The sequence below is a fragment of the Eucyclogobius newberryi genome, unplaced genomic scaffold (genome assembly GCF_026437365.1).
Source record: "Eucyclogobius newberryi isolate DKJ021-1_F unplaced genomic scaffold, fEucNew1.0.hap1 SCAF_11, whole genome shotgun sequence".
Lineage (NCBI taxonomy): Eukaryota > Metazoa > Chordata > Actinopteri > Gobiiformes > Gobiidae > Eucyclogobius > Eucyclogobius newberryi.
In genome coordinates this window covers 30,063,811-30,082,348 of record NW_027315735.1, presented here as the reverse complement: position 1 = coordinate 30,082,348, position 18,538 = coordinate 30,063,811, and the positions used below count along the sequence as shown (strand labels likewise).

At 40.3% G+C, this 18,538-nt stretch overlaps 1 protein-coding gene across 2 annotated transcripts in view; it reads right to left on the bottom strand.

Moving 5' to 3' along the window:
• Positions 1-18,538, bottom strand: part of tenm1 (teneurin transmembrane protein 1) — a 398,797-nt gene that overhangs the window by 21,374 nt on the left and 358,885 nt on the right. For both annotated transcript variants that reach the window (XM_072439861.1, XM_072439862.1), the window contains one exon: positions 2,392-2,685. In XM_072439861.1, coding sequence (XP_072295962.1) covers positions 2,392-2,685 — 294 coding nt within the window. The remainder of the gene's footprint in view (positions 1-2,391; positions 2,686-18,538) is intronic.

The window sequence follows — 18,538 nt, the reverse complement described above, 5'->3', positions numbered from 1 at the left end:
TCCTTACAGCATTTACATAAAAGTTTCGGTCGACAGTAGGATTCTTCTTGAAGTATCCAGACGCGCAGCCTTCAAACCGCACAACTGTTCAACTTGTGCACTTAAAATCAACAAATTAGATTAATAAATTGTGCTTTGATGTGCTAATTAGCCCGCAGAGAAGGTGCTCCCTTTGACAGTTTATATAAAGCCTGTTCATCTCTGTTCACCGATAGAAATGCACTTATCCAAACCTTCAATGCTCTTTTTAATTTCCATTGATTTATCATTATGCCATCTGAAAAGGACTGCACTTTGAACATGTTTAGATCCAAAAACGTGCGGTTCTTTGCACAAGGTTTAAACGATTTCTCTGTTAAGTCTTTTAATCGAAGCACAGTGCTGCGCTGCGGTGTTACTTTTGGTTTCAGTCAAAGTGAAGGTACTTTGAGGTGTGACTGAACATGAGCTTTGACCACGTTCAAGACTCAGGGTCTCACAGTCTCGACACTTCAGTCTGCATCAGGCAACAAGTTCGTTAAATCTCATAGGCAGCTTTTGGTTATGCTTTATTGATGGGAAACTGCATCGTCCATGTTTGACCCATGCTTCAGTTCTGTCATGAGGAGCAACGGGAAATATCTGCTTCTTTCTGCTTTCTGCAAGGTGTTTTAGATGAATAAAGTTCATACCAGCAACCAGCGACTTTAGGTAGGATATTTAGTGAGATTTAATACATTCAGGACCCACAAAGTCTATACATTATGTAATATAAGGGTCTTACAAATGAATTATATGCTTTTACTTAACACTAATTGTTATTTAATCAATTCATTTGGGGAATTTGTATTTTGATATTCATTTGAGGATTTGTTTTACATACAGTACATACATTTATCCGGCTATGTATGGTTCCTTTTTGAGTTGTTTCAGTACAGCGCATTTGATCAGCGCACAAAGAGACAAAAACATGTTTAAAAATAAAATATGTAAAGCACAACTAATTCTCAAATATCAAAATACAAATTCCCCCAATGCGTGTAAATTAAATACAAATAATTGTTAAATAAAATCATATATTACACAAACACTAAAGCTTACAAATAGGGTTGTACAATTTGAGTAGAATATCTAATTGCGATGAGATGTGCGATTTATATTTGAATACAAAAGTCTGTCTAAAGATCACATTTTAAACGTGTCCAGGACTGACAAAAAGGCAGACAAACTATGTATTTCAGAACATGATGGAACTACACTGTTTGTACATTTTTATGCAGAATAAGACAGTTGCAGCTCTTGTGTTTTGCTAATTGCGTCCATTTAAATTGCAATTTTGACTCTATTGCGATTCACCGTACGAGCAAGTTTTGAGTTTCAACTGAGCCACAGCTTCCTTAGTCGAATGAAAAGCAGTTGTGGCTTTGGTTAGCAAGTAAATACAAACATAAAACAGTTTGCTGAAATCCCTTGTGGTTTCTAGACACGAGAGACGTATAAAATATGAGGTGAACGGTTCTAATTATTGACTCCAGTTTAGCAGTTCATACATTTTACATCTCCGCTTGGATCGTCTCATTTCTCTTTGTTGCTTAGGAACAATACCCAGTGAAACGAAGGTGAAAGAAAGTGTGGGTAATAACCTTAAGCAATGTAATATCTGATGCACACTTACTGGAGCATGAGGCAGTGGAGTCAACAGAAATAGAACATGCGATTTCTCTAAAAGTCAATGAATACCTTGAAAAGAAATGCAGTCATACAGAAACTGGGTGTGTTTCTAGATTTACAGCAGCGTTAATCTCAGCGATGCTCTAAAGATAATAAATATACAGATTACAGAGACAAGAAATTATTTAATGGACAATTATTGCCCACATAACCAAACAACTGCGAAATCCTTCACTCAACTAGATCACCATTTTTTTAGATTATGTTCTGTGTCTGAATGACAAAGTAAAGAAATGTTACACAAAAGAGCATTTTCCATGTAGGCTTATTTTATTGGGTATACAGTGAATTTAATTTTTACAATTTTGTCTCGTTTGTTCATTTTGTGACTTGAATTATTGTCTATTAACTGATAATTTTGTAGTAGATATCTGCTTGCTGGCTTAAATTATATTAAATTATATGTGTGAGTGTGTGTGTGTGTGTGTGTGTGTGTTTGTGTGTATGTGTGTGTGTATATATATGCCTAAAAAAAAAAGAGTAGATACAAATGTAATAAATGTATGTAATTTTTCAAACACAATTGAATTGGATATTTCTCAATGTTTATGGGAAATTATTTTACAGTCTTGCCAAATGTCTGTTCCTTTAATACATTTAAGGACTCTAGAAAAGTATTTGACATTTGCATTTTCACAATCTTTCCAACCACAACCCCTCTGACCTTTTGCCCAGCCTCACCTTGTCTGCATAGGTGTAGGTCCAAATCTTGCCATTGACCCAGGCCCTGGAGACCACCCTGTCGCTCTCGTAGTCCAGCCGCTCGGACCACTCCCCTCGGTGGATGGAGGACAGCAGCCCGCCCCCGGTGTAGGTGATGTTCACTTCTGTGTACTTGCTGCTGGGCGACCACACCACGGGACGTCCCAACGCGTCGTACTGAATGTGGAGCGTGAACTTTCTGTGGTCGTCGTAGATTTTCCCGACTCGAGTGCTCTGGTCGAAATCGATGGACAGTAGATTCCTGTTGTGTGCCTGCAACGATTGGGAAAATGTTAAGTTAAAGAGGCTGTCCACGGGTTTGCTCATGTAGTTGAGAAAAATGAGAAACATGTTAGATTTGCAGTGATGGCAACACTCTGCTCAGGCATCGTACAGTTCCAAAGCTCATCACAGTGAATAATTAGAATGCCAGGAATAAAGTGACAGATAACTTTGGACCGCTGCAAAACCATTAACAAAAAAAAAAAGACAGATACAGCACGATTAAAGGTAAACTATAAACATTTTTGTACAGTATTTCCTTGGAAATGTTATTGCTTTGTCCTTGAATGTTTCACAGTAACAATAGCCTCATCAATCTTGCCTTTGTTCAATTATATGTGATTTTACTACACAGCCAATACCTTAAAAACATGAAACCTTACAGTGAGCGGGTCACCTCTACACAGATCTGACCTGTAAAGGGACGTAACGATATGCAAATCTCACGGCATATTATCACAATATTTATATCACGGAACAATATTTATTCCAGTATTGTGGAAAAGCCGAACAGGCATCTCATTTATAAAACGTTACGTGGAAATCTTACCAAAAATGTGCACACTCTGACAAAAGAGACAGTGCCTCAAACTCACTACATTTGTATCTCTTTGAGCACAGATTCTCATTTTCTGCCTCATATCTGAAAGCGCTGATGCACAAAGTTCAGCATTTTTGGACCCAATCGCTCATTTCAGGTCAAGTTGTCTTTTTATAAATCCCAAACTTTGACATGAAAAGTGACGTACGTAGCCTTTTTGTACAGGCTTTATGAATGAGACCCTTGAATTCCTATTGCAATGCATTGACAAGCTTTTGGTGCGAATCAGTTCAACGAATTCAGACATAACAGTGGGTTATTTCAGTTATTTGTTCATGTAGTCTGAACTGAAATGGAGCAAAGGATCATGGTATACGTATTGTGACAGCCCAATATACACGATAATATTGTGGGACAACAGTTATTGTTACATCCCTATTGTTGTGACCTGTTTCTTTCCGGGAGAATAGAAAGGGGCCATAGTGTGTGAACATGTCAGGCAAAAAAATAACATCTCAACAACAACGAGGAGGCAGCCCAACCAACAGGAACGTTACAGAGTGCTCCGTTTAAACAGAATAAGAAAAAGCTAACAAAACTTTTTTTAATTTTCTGCTTTATAATCATGACAAATTCAAAATAAGGACAGCTATATGCAAATATGAATTAAGTGCCATGTCAGACAGAAGCAAGAATTTCATTAGCTGGGATAAATTAATTGTGGCATTTAGAGCAAACCCAAGCTTGCATAATAACAATGAATTGAACAGAGAAGCAGTGCATTGTGGGCATTGCTAATTAATTAGAGTACATCAGATAACATGTCCTCGTCCATGTGTTAAGTCTGCATCGAGACAAAACGGCGGAAAATAGACAATGTGCTACTGGTGGAAAGTACAGCAACACACTTGAGTCATTTAATCTATCAACTCTCTTCCAGTGATGGTAACAGCTCTCATCTACACTCATCTACACTCTTCTACACTCTTCTACACTTGTCTACACTCATCTGTACTACTCTTCACTCATCTAAACTCATCTACACTTATCTACACTCATCTACACTCATCTACACTCATCTACACTCGTCTACACTGATTTACACTTATCTACACTCATCTGTACTACTCTTCACTCATCTAAACTCATCTACACTTATCTACACTTATCTACACTCATCTACACCATCTCCACTCATCTCCACTCATCTCCACTCATCTCCACTCATCTCCACTCATCTCCACTCATCTCCACTCGTCTACACTCATCTACACTCATCTACACTCATCTACACTTATCTACACTCATCTACACCGTCTCCACTCATCTCCACTCATCTACACTCGTCTACACTTATCTACACTCATCTACACTCATCTAAACTCATCTACACTTGTCTACACTCATCTAAACTCATCTACACTTGCACTACTCTTCACTCATCTAAACTCATTTAAATTCCTCTGCACTCATCAACACTTATCAACACTCATCTACACTCATCTGCACTAAACTACTCATCTACACTTATCAACACTCATCTGCACTAAACTACTCATCTACACTTATCAACACTCATCTAAACTTACCTACACTCATCTGCATTTATCTTCATTCATCTACACTCATCTACACCTCATCTACACTCATCTACACCTCATCAAAACTCATCTAAACTCTACACCTCATCAACACTCATCTACACTCATCTAAACTCATCAACACTCATCTAAACTCATCTGCCCTCATCAACACTCATCTACACCTCATCTAAACTCATCTACACCTCATCAACACTCATCTAAACTCATCTACACCTCATCTACACTCATCTACACCTCATCAAAACTCATCTTCCCTCATCTTCCCTCATCTACACCTCATCTACACTCATCTCCACTCATCTACACCTCATCTACACCTCATCTCCACTCATCTCCACTCATCTACACCTCATCTACACCTCATCTACACTCATCTACACTCATCTACACGCATCTACACTCATCTACACGCATCTACACTTATCAACACTCATCTACGCTTATCAACACTCATCTAAACTCATCTACACCTCATCAACACTCATCTAAACTCATCTACACCTCATCTACACCACATCTACACTCATCAACACTCATCTACACCTCATCAAAACTCATCTAAACTCATCTACACCTCATCTACACTCATCTACACTCATCAACACTCATCTAAACTCATCAACACTCATCTAAACTCATCTGCCCTCATCAACACTGATCTACACCTCATCTAAACTCATCTACACCTCATCAACACTCATCTAAACTCATCTACACCTCATCTACACTCATCTACACCTCATCAAAACTCATCTACACCTCATCAACACTCATCTAAACTCATCTACACCTCATCTACACTCATCTACACTCATCAACACTCATCTAAACTCATCAACACTCATCTAAACTCATCTGCCCTCATCAACACTCATCTACACCTCATCTACACTCATCTCCACTCATCTACACCTCATCTACACCTCATCTCCACTCATCTACACCTCATCTACACTCATCTACACTCATCTACACCTCATCTAAACTCATCTACACCTCATCTACACTCATCTACACTCATCAACACTCATCTAAACTCATCAACACTCATCTAAAATCATCAACACTCATCTAGACTCATCTGCCCTCATCAACACTGATCTACACCTCATCTAAACTCATCTACACCTCATCAACACTCATCTAAACTCATCTACACCTCATCTACACTAATCTACACCTCATCAAAACTCATCTACACCTCATCAACACTCATCTAAACTCATCTACACCTCATCTACACTCATCTACACTCATCAACACTCATCTAAACTCATCAACACTCATCTAAACTCATCTGCCCTCATCAACACTCATCTACACCTCATCTACACTCATCTCCACTCATCTACACCTCATCTACACCTCATCTCCACTCATCTCCACTCATCTACACCTCATCTACACCTCATCTACACTCATCTACACTCATCTACACTCATCTACACCCATCTACACTTATCAACACTCATCTACACCTCATCAAAACTCATCTAAACTCTACACCTCATCAACACTCATCTACACTCATCAACACTCATCTAAACTCATCAACACTCATCTAAACTCATCTGCCCTCATCAACACTCATCTACACCTCATCTAAACTCATCTACACCTCATCAACACTCATCTAAACTCATCTACACCTCATCTACACTCATCTACACTCATCAACACTCATCTAAACTCATTAACACTCATCTAAACTCATCTGCCCTCATCAACACTCATCTACACCTCATCTAAACTCATCTACACCTCATCAACACTCATCTAAACTCATCTACACCTCATCTACACTCATCTACACCTCATCAAAACTCATCTTCCATCATCTCCACTCATCTACACCTCATCTACACTCATCTCCACTCATCTACACCTCATCTACACCTCATCTACACTCATCTACACTCATCTACACTTATCAACACTCATCTACGCTTATCAACACTCATCTAAACTCATCTACACCTCATCAACACTCATCTAAACTCATCTACACCTCATCTACACCACATCTACACTCATCAACACTACACTCATCTACACCTCATCAAAACTCATCTACACCTCATCTACACTCATCTACACTCATCAACACTCATCTAAACTCATCAACACTCATCTAAACTTATCTGCCCTCATCAACACTCATCTACACCTCATCTACACTCATCTCCACTCATCTACACCTCATCTACACCTCATCTCCACTCATCTCCACTCATCTACACCTCATCTACACTCATCTACACTCATCTACACCTCATCTAAACTCATCTACACCTCATCTACACTCATCTACACTCATCAACACTCATCTAAACTCATCAACACTCATCTAAACTCATCTGCCCTCATCAACACTCATCTACACCTCATCTACACTCATCTCCACTCATCTACACCTCATCTACACCTCATCTCCACTCATCTCCACTCATCTACACCTCATCTACACTCATCTACACTCATCTACACCTCATCTAAACTCATCTACACCTCATCTACACTCATCTACACTCATCAACACTCATCTAAACTCATCAACACTCATCTAAAATCATCAACACTCATCTAAACTCATCTGCCCTCATCAACACTGATCTACACCTCATCTAAACTCATCTACACCTCATCAACACTCATCTAAACTCATCTACACCTCATCTACACTAATCTACACCTCATCAAAACTCATCTACACCTCATCAACACTCATCTAAACTCATCTACACCTCATCTACACTCATCTACACTCATCAACACTCATCTAAACTCATCAACACTCATCTAAACTCATCTGCCCTCATCAACACTCATCTACACCTCATCTACACTCATCTCCACTCATCTACACCTCATCTACACCTCATCTCCACTCATCTCCACTCATCTACACCTCATCTACACCTCATCTACACTCATCTACACTCATCTACACTCATCTACACCCATCTACACTTATCAACACTCATCTACACCTCATCAAAACTCATCTAAACTCTACACCTCATCAACACTCATCTACACTCATCAACACTCATCTAAACTCATCAACACTCATCTAAACTCATCTGCCCTCATCAACACTCATCTACACCTCATCTAAACTCATCTACACCTCATCAACACTCATCTAAACTCATCTACACCTCATCTACACTCATCTACACTCATCAACACTCATCTAAACTCATTAACACTCATCTAAACTCATCTGCCCTCATCAACACTCATCTACACCTCATCTAAACTCATCTACACCTCATCAACACTCATCTAAACCCATCTACACCTCATCTACACTCATCTACACCTCATCAAAACTCATCTTCCATCATCAACACTCATCTACACCTCATCTACACTCATCTCCACTCATCTACACCTCATCTACACTCATCTCCACTCATCTACACCTCATCTACACCTCATCTACACTCATCTACACTCATCTACACTTATCAACACTCATCTACGCTTATCAACACTCATCTAAACTCATCTACACCTCATCAACACTCATCTAAACTCATCTACACCTCATCTACACCACATCTACACTCATCAACACTCATCTACACCTCATCAAAACTCATCTACACCTCATCTACACTCATCTACACTCATCAACACTCATCTAAACTCATCAACACTCATCTAAACTCATCTGCCCTCATCAACACTCATCTACACCTCATCTAAACTCATCTACACCTCATCAACACTCATCTAAACTCATCTACACCTCATCTACACTCATCTACACTCATCAACACTCATCTAAACTCATTAACACTCATCTAAACTCATCTGCCCTCATCAACACTCATCTACACCTCATCTAAACTCATCTACACCTCATCAACACTCATCTAAACCCATCTACACCTCATCTACACTCATCTACACCTCATCAAAACTCATCTTCCATCATCAACACTCATCTACACCTCATCTACACTCATCTCCACTCATCTACACCTCATCTACACTCATCTCCACTCATCTACACCTCATCTACACCTCATCTACACTCATCTACACTCATCTACACTTATCAACACTCATCTACGCTTATCAACACTCATCTAAACTCATCTACACCTCATCAACACTCATCTAAACTCATCTACACCTCATCTACACCTCATCTACACCTCATCAACACTCATCTAAACTCATCTACACCTCATCTACACCACATCTACACTCATCAACACTCATCTACACCTCATCAAAACTCATCTACACCTCATCTACACTCATCTACACTCATCAACACTCATCTAAACTCATCAACACTCATCTAAACTCATCTGCCCTCATCAACACTCATCTACACCTCATCTAAACTCATCTACACCTCATCAACACTCATCTAAACTCATCTACACCTCATCTACACTCATCTACACTCATCAACACTCATCTAAACTCATTAACACTCATCTAAACTCATCTGCCCTCATCAACACTCATCTACACCTCATCTAAACTCATCTACACCTCATCAACACTCATCTAAACCCATCTACACCTCATCTACACTCATCTACACCTCATCAAAACTCATCTTCCATCATCAACACTCATCTACACCTCATCTACACTCATCTCCACTCATCTACACCTCATCTACACTCATCTCCACTCATCTACACCTCATCTACACCTCATCTACACTCATCTACACTCATCTACACTTATCAACACTCATCTACGCTTATCAACACTCATCTAAACTCATCTACACCTCATCAACACTCATCTAAACTCATCTACACCTCATCTACACCACATCTACACTCATCAACACTCATCTACACCTCATCAAAACTCATCTACACCTCATCTACACTCATCTACACTCATCAACACTCATCTAAACTCATCAACACTCATCTAAACTCATCAACACTCATCTAAACTCATCTGCCCTCATCAACACTGATCTACACCTCATCTAAACTCATCTACACCTCATCAACACTCATCTAAACTCATCTACACCTCATCTACACTCATCTACACCTCATCAAAACTCATCTACACCTCATCAACACTCATCTAAACTCATCTACACCTCATCTACACTCATCTACACTCATCAACACTCATCTAAACTCATCAACACTCATCTAAACTCATCTGCCCTCATCAACACTCATCTACACCTCATCTACAATCATCTCCACTCATCTACACCTCATCTACACCTCATCTCCACTCATCTCCACTCATCTACACCTCATCTACACTCATCTACACTCATCTACACCTCATCTAAACTCATCTACACCTCATCTACACTCATCTACACTCATCAACACTCATCTAAACTCATCAACACTCATCTAAAATCATCAACACTCATCTAGACTCATCTGCCCTCATCAACACTGATCTACACCTCATCTAAACTCATCTACACCTCATCAACACTCATCTAAACTCATCTACACCTCATCTACACTAATCTACACCTCATCAAAACTCATCTACACCTCATCAACACTCATCTAAACTCATCTACACCTCATCTACACTCATCTACACTCATCAACACTCATCTAAACTCATCAACACTCATCTAAACTCATCTGCCCTCATCAACACTCATCTACACCTCATCTACACTCATCTCCACTCATCTACACCTCATCTACACCTCATCTCCACTCATCTCCACTCATCTACACCTCATCTACACCTCATCTACACTCATCTACACTCATCTACACTCATCTACACCCATCTACACTTATCAACACTCATCTACACCTCATCAAAACTCATCTAAACTCTACACCTCATCAACACTCATCTACACTCATCAACACTCATCTAAACTCATCAACACTCATCTAAACTCATCTGCCCTCATCAACACTCATCTACACCTCATCTAAACTCATCTACACCTCATCAACACTCATCTAAACTCATCTACACCTCATCTACACTCATCTACACTCATCAACACTCATCTAAACTCATTAACACTCATCTAAACTCATCTGCCCTCATCAACACTCATCTACACCTCATCTAAACTCATCTACACCTCATCAACACTCATCTAAACTCATCTACACCTCATCTACACTCATCTACACCTCATCAAAACTCATCTTCCATCATCAACACTCATCTACACCTCATCTACACTCATCTCCACTCATCTACACCTCATCTACACTCATCTCCACTCATCTACACCTCATCTACACCTCATCTACACTCATCTACACTCATCTACACTTATCAACACTCATCTACGCTTATCAACACTCATCTAAACTCATCTACACCTCATCAACACTGATCTAAACTCATCTACACCTCATCTACACCACATCTACACTCATCAACACTCATCTACACCTCATCAAAACTCATCTACACCTCATCTACACTCATCTACACTCATCAACACTCATCTAAACTCATCAACACTCATCTAAACTCATCAACACTCATCTAAACTCATCTGCCCTCATCAACACTGTTCTACACCTCATCTAAACTCATCTACACCTCATCAACACTCATCTAAACTCATCTACACCTCATCTACACTCATCTACACCTCATCAAAACTCATCTACACCTCATCAACACTCATCTAAACTCATCTACACCTCATCTACACTCATCTACACTCATCAACACTCATCTAAACTCATCAACACTCATCTAAACTCATCTGCCCTCATCAACACTCATCTACACCTCATCTACACTCATCTCCACTCATCTACACCTCATCTACACCTCATCTCCACTCATCTCCACTCATCTACACCTCATCTACACTCATCTACACTCATCTACACCTCATCTAAACTCATCTACACCTCATCTACACTCATCAACACTCATCTAAACTCATCAACACTCATCTAAAATCATCAACACTCATCTAGACTCATCTGCCCTCATCAACACTGATCTACACCTCATCTAAACTCATCTACACCTCATCAACACTCATCTAAACTCATCTACACCTCATCTACACTAATCTACACCTCATCAAAACTCATCTACACCTCATCAACACTCATCTAAACTCATCTACACCTCATCTACACTCATCTACACTCATCTAAACTCATCAACACTCATCTAAACTCATCTGCCCTCATCAACACTCATCTACACCTCATCTACACTCATCTCCACTCATCTACACCTCATCTACACCTCATCTCCACTCATCTCCACTCATCTACACCTCATCTACACCTCATCTACACTCATCTACACTCATCTACACCCATCTACACTTATCAACACTCATCTACACCTCATCAAAACTCATCTAAACTCTACACCTCATCAACACTCATCTACACTCATCAACACTCATCTAAACTCATCAACACTCATCTAAACTCATCTGCCCTCATCAACACTCATCTACACCTCATCTAAACTCATCTACACCTCATCAACACTCATCTAAACTCATCTACACCTCATCTACACTCATCTACACTCATCAACACTCATCTAAACTCATTAACACTCATCTAAACTCATCTGCCCTCATCAACACTCATCTACACCTCATCTAAACTCATCTACACCTCATCAACACTCATCTAAACTCATCTACACCTCATCTACACTCATCTACACCTCATCAAAACTCATCTTCCATCATCAACACTCATCTACACCTCATCTACACTCATCTCCACTCATCTACACCTCATCTACACTCATCTCCACTCATCTACACCTCATCTACACCTCATCTACACTCATCTACACTCATATACACTTATCAACACTCATCTACGCTTATCAACACTCATCTAAACTCATCTACACCTCATCAACACTGATCTAAACTCATCTACACCTCATCTACACCACATCTACACTCATCAACACTCATCTACACCTCATCAAAACTCATCTACACCTCATCTACACTCATCTACACTCATCAACACTCATCTAAACTCATCAACACTCATCTAAACTCATCTGCCCTCATCAACACTCATCTACACCTCATCTACACTCATCTCCACTCATCTACACCTCATCTACACCTCATCTCCACTCATATCCACTCATCTACACCTCATCTACACCTCATCTACACTCATCTACACTCATCTACACTCATCTACACCTCATAAAAACTCATCTAAACTCATCTACACCTCATCTAAACTCATCAACACTCATCTAAACTCATCAACACTCATCTAAACTCATCTGCCCTCATCAACACTGATCTACACCTCATATAAACTCATCTACACCTCATCAACACTCATCTAAACTCATCTACACCTCATCTACACTAATCTACACCTCATCAAAACTCATCTACACCTCATCAACACTCATCTAAACTCATCTACACCTCATCTACACTCATCTACACTCATCAACACTCATCTAAACTCATCAACACTCATCTAAACTCATCTGCCCTCATCAACACTCATCTACACCTCATCTCCACTCATCTCCACTCATCTACACCTCATCTACACCTCATCTCCACTCATCTCCACTCATCTACACCTCATCTACACCTCATCTACACTCATCTACACTCATCTACACTCATCTACACCCATCTACACTTATCAACACTCATCTACGCTTATCAACACTCATCTAAACTCATCTACACCTCATCAACACTCATCTAAACTCATCTACACCTCATCTACACCACATCTACACTCATCAACACTCATCTACACCTCATCAAAACTCATCTACACTCATCTACTCTCATCTAAACTCATCTACACCTCATCTACACTCATCTACACCTCATCAAAACTCATCTTCCCTCATCAACACTCATCTACACTTCATCTACACTCATCTCCACTCATCTACACCTCATCTACACCTCATCTACACTCATCTCCACTCATCTACACCTCATCTACACTCATCTACACTCATCTACACGTATCTACACTTATCAACACTCATCTACGCTTATCAACACTCATCTAAACTCATCTACACCTCATCAACACTCATCTAAACTCATCTACACCTCATCTACACCTCATCTACACCTCATCAAAACTCATCTTCCCTCATCAACACTCATCTACACCTCATCTACACTCATCTCCACTCATCTACACCTCATCTACACTCATCTCCACTCATCTACACCTCATCTACACTCATCTACACTCATCTACACTCATCAACACTCATCTACGCTTATCAACACTCATCTAAACTCATCTACACCTCATCAACACTCATCTAAACTCATCTACACCTCATCTACACCTCATCTACACTCATCAACACTCATCTACACCTCATCAAAACTCATCTACACCTCATCTACACTCATCTACACTCATCTACACCTCATCAACACTCATCTACACCTCATCAACACTCATTTACACTCATCTACACTCATCTACACTCATTTACACTCATCTACACTCATCTACACTCATCTACACTTATCAACACTCATCTACGCTTCTCAACACTCATCTAAACTCATCTACACCTCATCAACACTAATCTACACCTCATCAACACTCATCTACAGTCATCTACACCTCATCAACACTCATCTACACCTCATCAACACTCATTTACACTCATCTACACTCATCTACACTCATCTACACCTCATCAACACTCATTTACACTCATCTACACTCATCTACACTCATCTACACCTCATCAACACTCATCTACACCTGATCAACACTCATCTACACTCATCTACACTCATCTACACTCATCTACACTCATTTACACTCATCTACACTCATCTACACTTCATCTACACTTCATCAACACTCATCTAAACTCATCTACACTCATCTACACTCATCTACACTTATCAACACTCATCTAAACTACCTCATCTACGCTCAATTAGATGAGGTAATCTTCACTCGTCTACACTTATCTATACTTTTCTACACTCATCTTCACTCATCTAAACTCATCTTCACTCATCTTCACTCATCTAAACTCATCTACACTCATCTACACAAGATTTTATCATTGTCAGCTGGAAGTTTGTGGAGGTCGTCTCAAACAAATAATGATACGGTTCAGGATTTGTTGCTCCAGGGGCGTGTTCAGACACTTAAATATGATATTTTTGTGGATTCTTATAGGATTCTTTTGGCAAAGGCTTTACACTGCAGTGACATGGAGGTGAGAGAGAGAAGGACAAACAGTCACAGCGCTGTGGCCGCCTGCACATGGAGCTGGACATATAGTGTAGTTTATTTACTCTTTTTAATATGAACATTGAACATTTTTATTCATCCCAAATTCGTAACCTTTGAGTGGATCATAAGTCTGGATAATTCTTGCAAAAACGATTAACCTGACATACCTCACATTATTTCTCCGGACATTCGGACATCAGATTGAAGAGAACATGTAGGCTTGTCTATGCCTGTGTCTACGACCGGCTCAGAGTGAATGACTTCATTTGAGCAGGTTATATAAGTATAGGCTTTGATCACATGACTGGTCTGAATAGAGACTGCTTTGGTGCAATTATATTTATATAACAAAGACATTAAAACTGGAATTTTCACCAAAACCACCAATACAAAACCTGAATTAACATAACTCTAATTGTATGAACTGAAGTATTTTAATCACAGTTCAGCCAGTTGTGCAAGCGCTGCATGTGATTGTAGCACAGCGTTTGTCAAAGGGAAGAGGCAAAGTCTTTGATGACGCAGGAAGCAGACGCTGAACTGACTTTTCTTTGTGCATGTTGTGGCATGTGCAAAGGTCAAGTTACACAGTTTAGACCTGAATGGGCGGCTCCTGAGCGCGGCTCCTGAGCGCGGCTGGGCGATATGACCCTGAATCAATACAGGGATTAACTGGACATTACGTCACCTGCAATGAGGGCTTTTGACTGGCGTTTTATGAGTATGCAGATGCTGTATTGTGCAGTAGAAATACTAACTGTATACAAATAAAGAAAGGGATTGTGGTTAGGCCGACTGAGAACTTTTAAAATACATTTGGAACAAAGCAGTCTCTAAACAAATAATGAATAGATATTGAATATACTGTAACAACAGGTCATTTCAGCGATATTAACTATAAAACATCATTTATGTGGATGTTGCTGTTTTGCCTAAAATCTATCACAAATTATATAAAATTAACTAAACTAAACACTGAAGAATTAGCATGTGCCAATAGACAAAAAAAAAACAATGAAGCTCAGCAGGCTCAGCAGGCTGCACTTCTGGAAGGAAAATCCACATATATTTTCTTCCCATAGACTATTGTAAGATCCAAATATAAAGTTTAAAGCAGTAGCGTGCTGTGTCTTTTATGGATTGCCAAGCAGACTTGGGGTGTTAATCAATATTTGTGGATAACATTTGCACACAAAAGTGAAAAAAACAACTTACAATGCAGACGCCAGTATTGAGCCCCGATGTCCCTGTGTGGAGGGCGACCACCTACACTACTGAGGCCACCTATACTACTGAGACCACCTACACTACAGAGACCACCTATACTACTGAGACCACCTACACTACTGAGACCACCTATACTACTGAGACCACCTACACTACTGAGACCACCTACACTACTGAGACCACCTACACTACTGAGACCACCTATACTACTGAGACCACCTACACTACTGAGACCACCTACACTACTGAGACCACCTACACTACTGAGACCACCTACACTACTGAGACCACCTATACTACTGAGACCACCTACACTACTGAGACCACCTACACTACTGAGACCACCTATACTACCGAGACCACCTACACTACTGAGACCACCTACACTACTGAGACCACCTATACTACTGAGACCACTTATACTACTGAGACCACCTACACTACTGAGACCACCTATGCTACTGAGACCACCTACACTACTGAGACCACTTATACTACTGAGACCACCTACACTACTGAGACCACCTACACTACTGAGACCACCTATACCACTGAGACCACCTACGCTACTGAGACCACCTATGCTACTGAGACCACCTACACTACTGAGACCACTTATACTACTGAGACCACCTACACTACTGAGACCACCTACACTACTGAGACCACCTATACCACTGAGACCACCTACGCTACTGAGACCACCTATGCTACTGAGACCACCTATGCTACTGAGACCACCTATGCTACTGAGACCACCTACACATCAATGGAATTTCCCCATGTGGGACAATAAAGGATTATCTTATCTTATCTTATCTTACACTACCGAGACCACCTACACTACTGAGACCACCTATACCACTGAGACCACCTATACTACTGAGACCACTTATACTGAGACCACCTACACTACTGAGACCACCTACACTACTGAGACCACCTATACCACTGAGACCACCTACGCTACTGAGACCACCTATACTACTGAGACCACCTACACTACTGAGACCACCTATACCACTGAGACCACCTATACTACTGAGACCACCTATACTACTGAGACCACATATACCACTGAGACCACCTATGCTACTGAGACCACCTATGCTACTGAGACCACCTATACTACTGAGACCACCTATACTAAACCACCTATACTACTGAGACCACCTATACTACTGAGACCATCTATGCTACTGAGACCACCTATACTACTGAGACCACCTATGCTACTGAGACCACCTATACTACTGAGACCACCTACACTACTGAGACCACCTATGCTACTGAGACCACCTATACTACTGAGACCACCTATACTAAACCACCTATACTACTGAGACCACCTATACCACTGAGACCACCTATGCTACTGAGACCACCTATACTACTGAGACCACCTACACTACTGAGACCACCTATACTACTGAGACCACCTATGCTACTGAGACCACCTATACTACTGAGACCACCTATACTACTGAGACCACCTATGCTTCTGAGACCACCTATACTACTGAGACCACCTACACTACTGAGACCACCTATACTACTGAGACCACCTATGCTACTGAGACCACCTATACTACTGAGACCACCTATACTACTGAGACCACCTATACTACTGAGACCACCTATAAAATTGAGCTAAACCATTTGACCTATTTTGACCGCTGGATGGATTGACTAGTCTCATTTCACTGATCAAGTTATTAAAATACTGCCTGTATTTCTAACTAAGTTCTAATCATTATAAACATGAAAAGAGCCTTAGCTACAAACAAAGACTTGTCCCCAAAAGATAGTTTTTAAGTCTGTTTGTTAAAAGTTGGTGCTGCTGTTGCTTCCCTCTGCACATGCTCAGTCAGGGCAAAACATGCAAACATCCTTGATTTATTTATTCAGTGTGGTTTGAGCCTGTGTGGTCTTCAGAGCACATGTACAGAGCTCTAAAAGAAGCTGCTTTCTGCTCTGGTTCTAAAACCTCATGTTGGAGAGCGGAGCATGAACAGGCCTCTGTGCACGACCACAAACTGAGCAGCTGCGGGAGATGAACCAAGCTTCCCGCGCAGTACTGCCCAGCGACCTGCTGAGGCCACTAAAGAAACCATGACTTCAACCAACTTCAGCAGCAGAAGTGAGGGGAAAACAGGCTTACTTAGATATATTTCAGAACAATTTAAATATAGTTGTGACACACAGTAATTTTAGATTTTATTGGTCAATCAGTACTTACCTTGTAAGCCCTG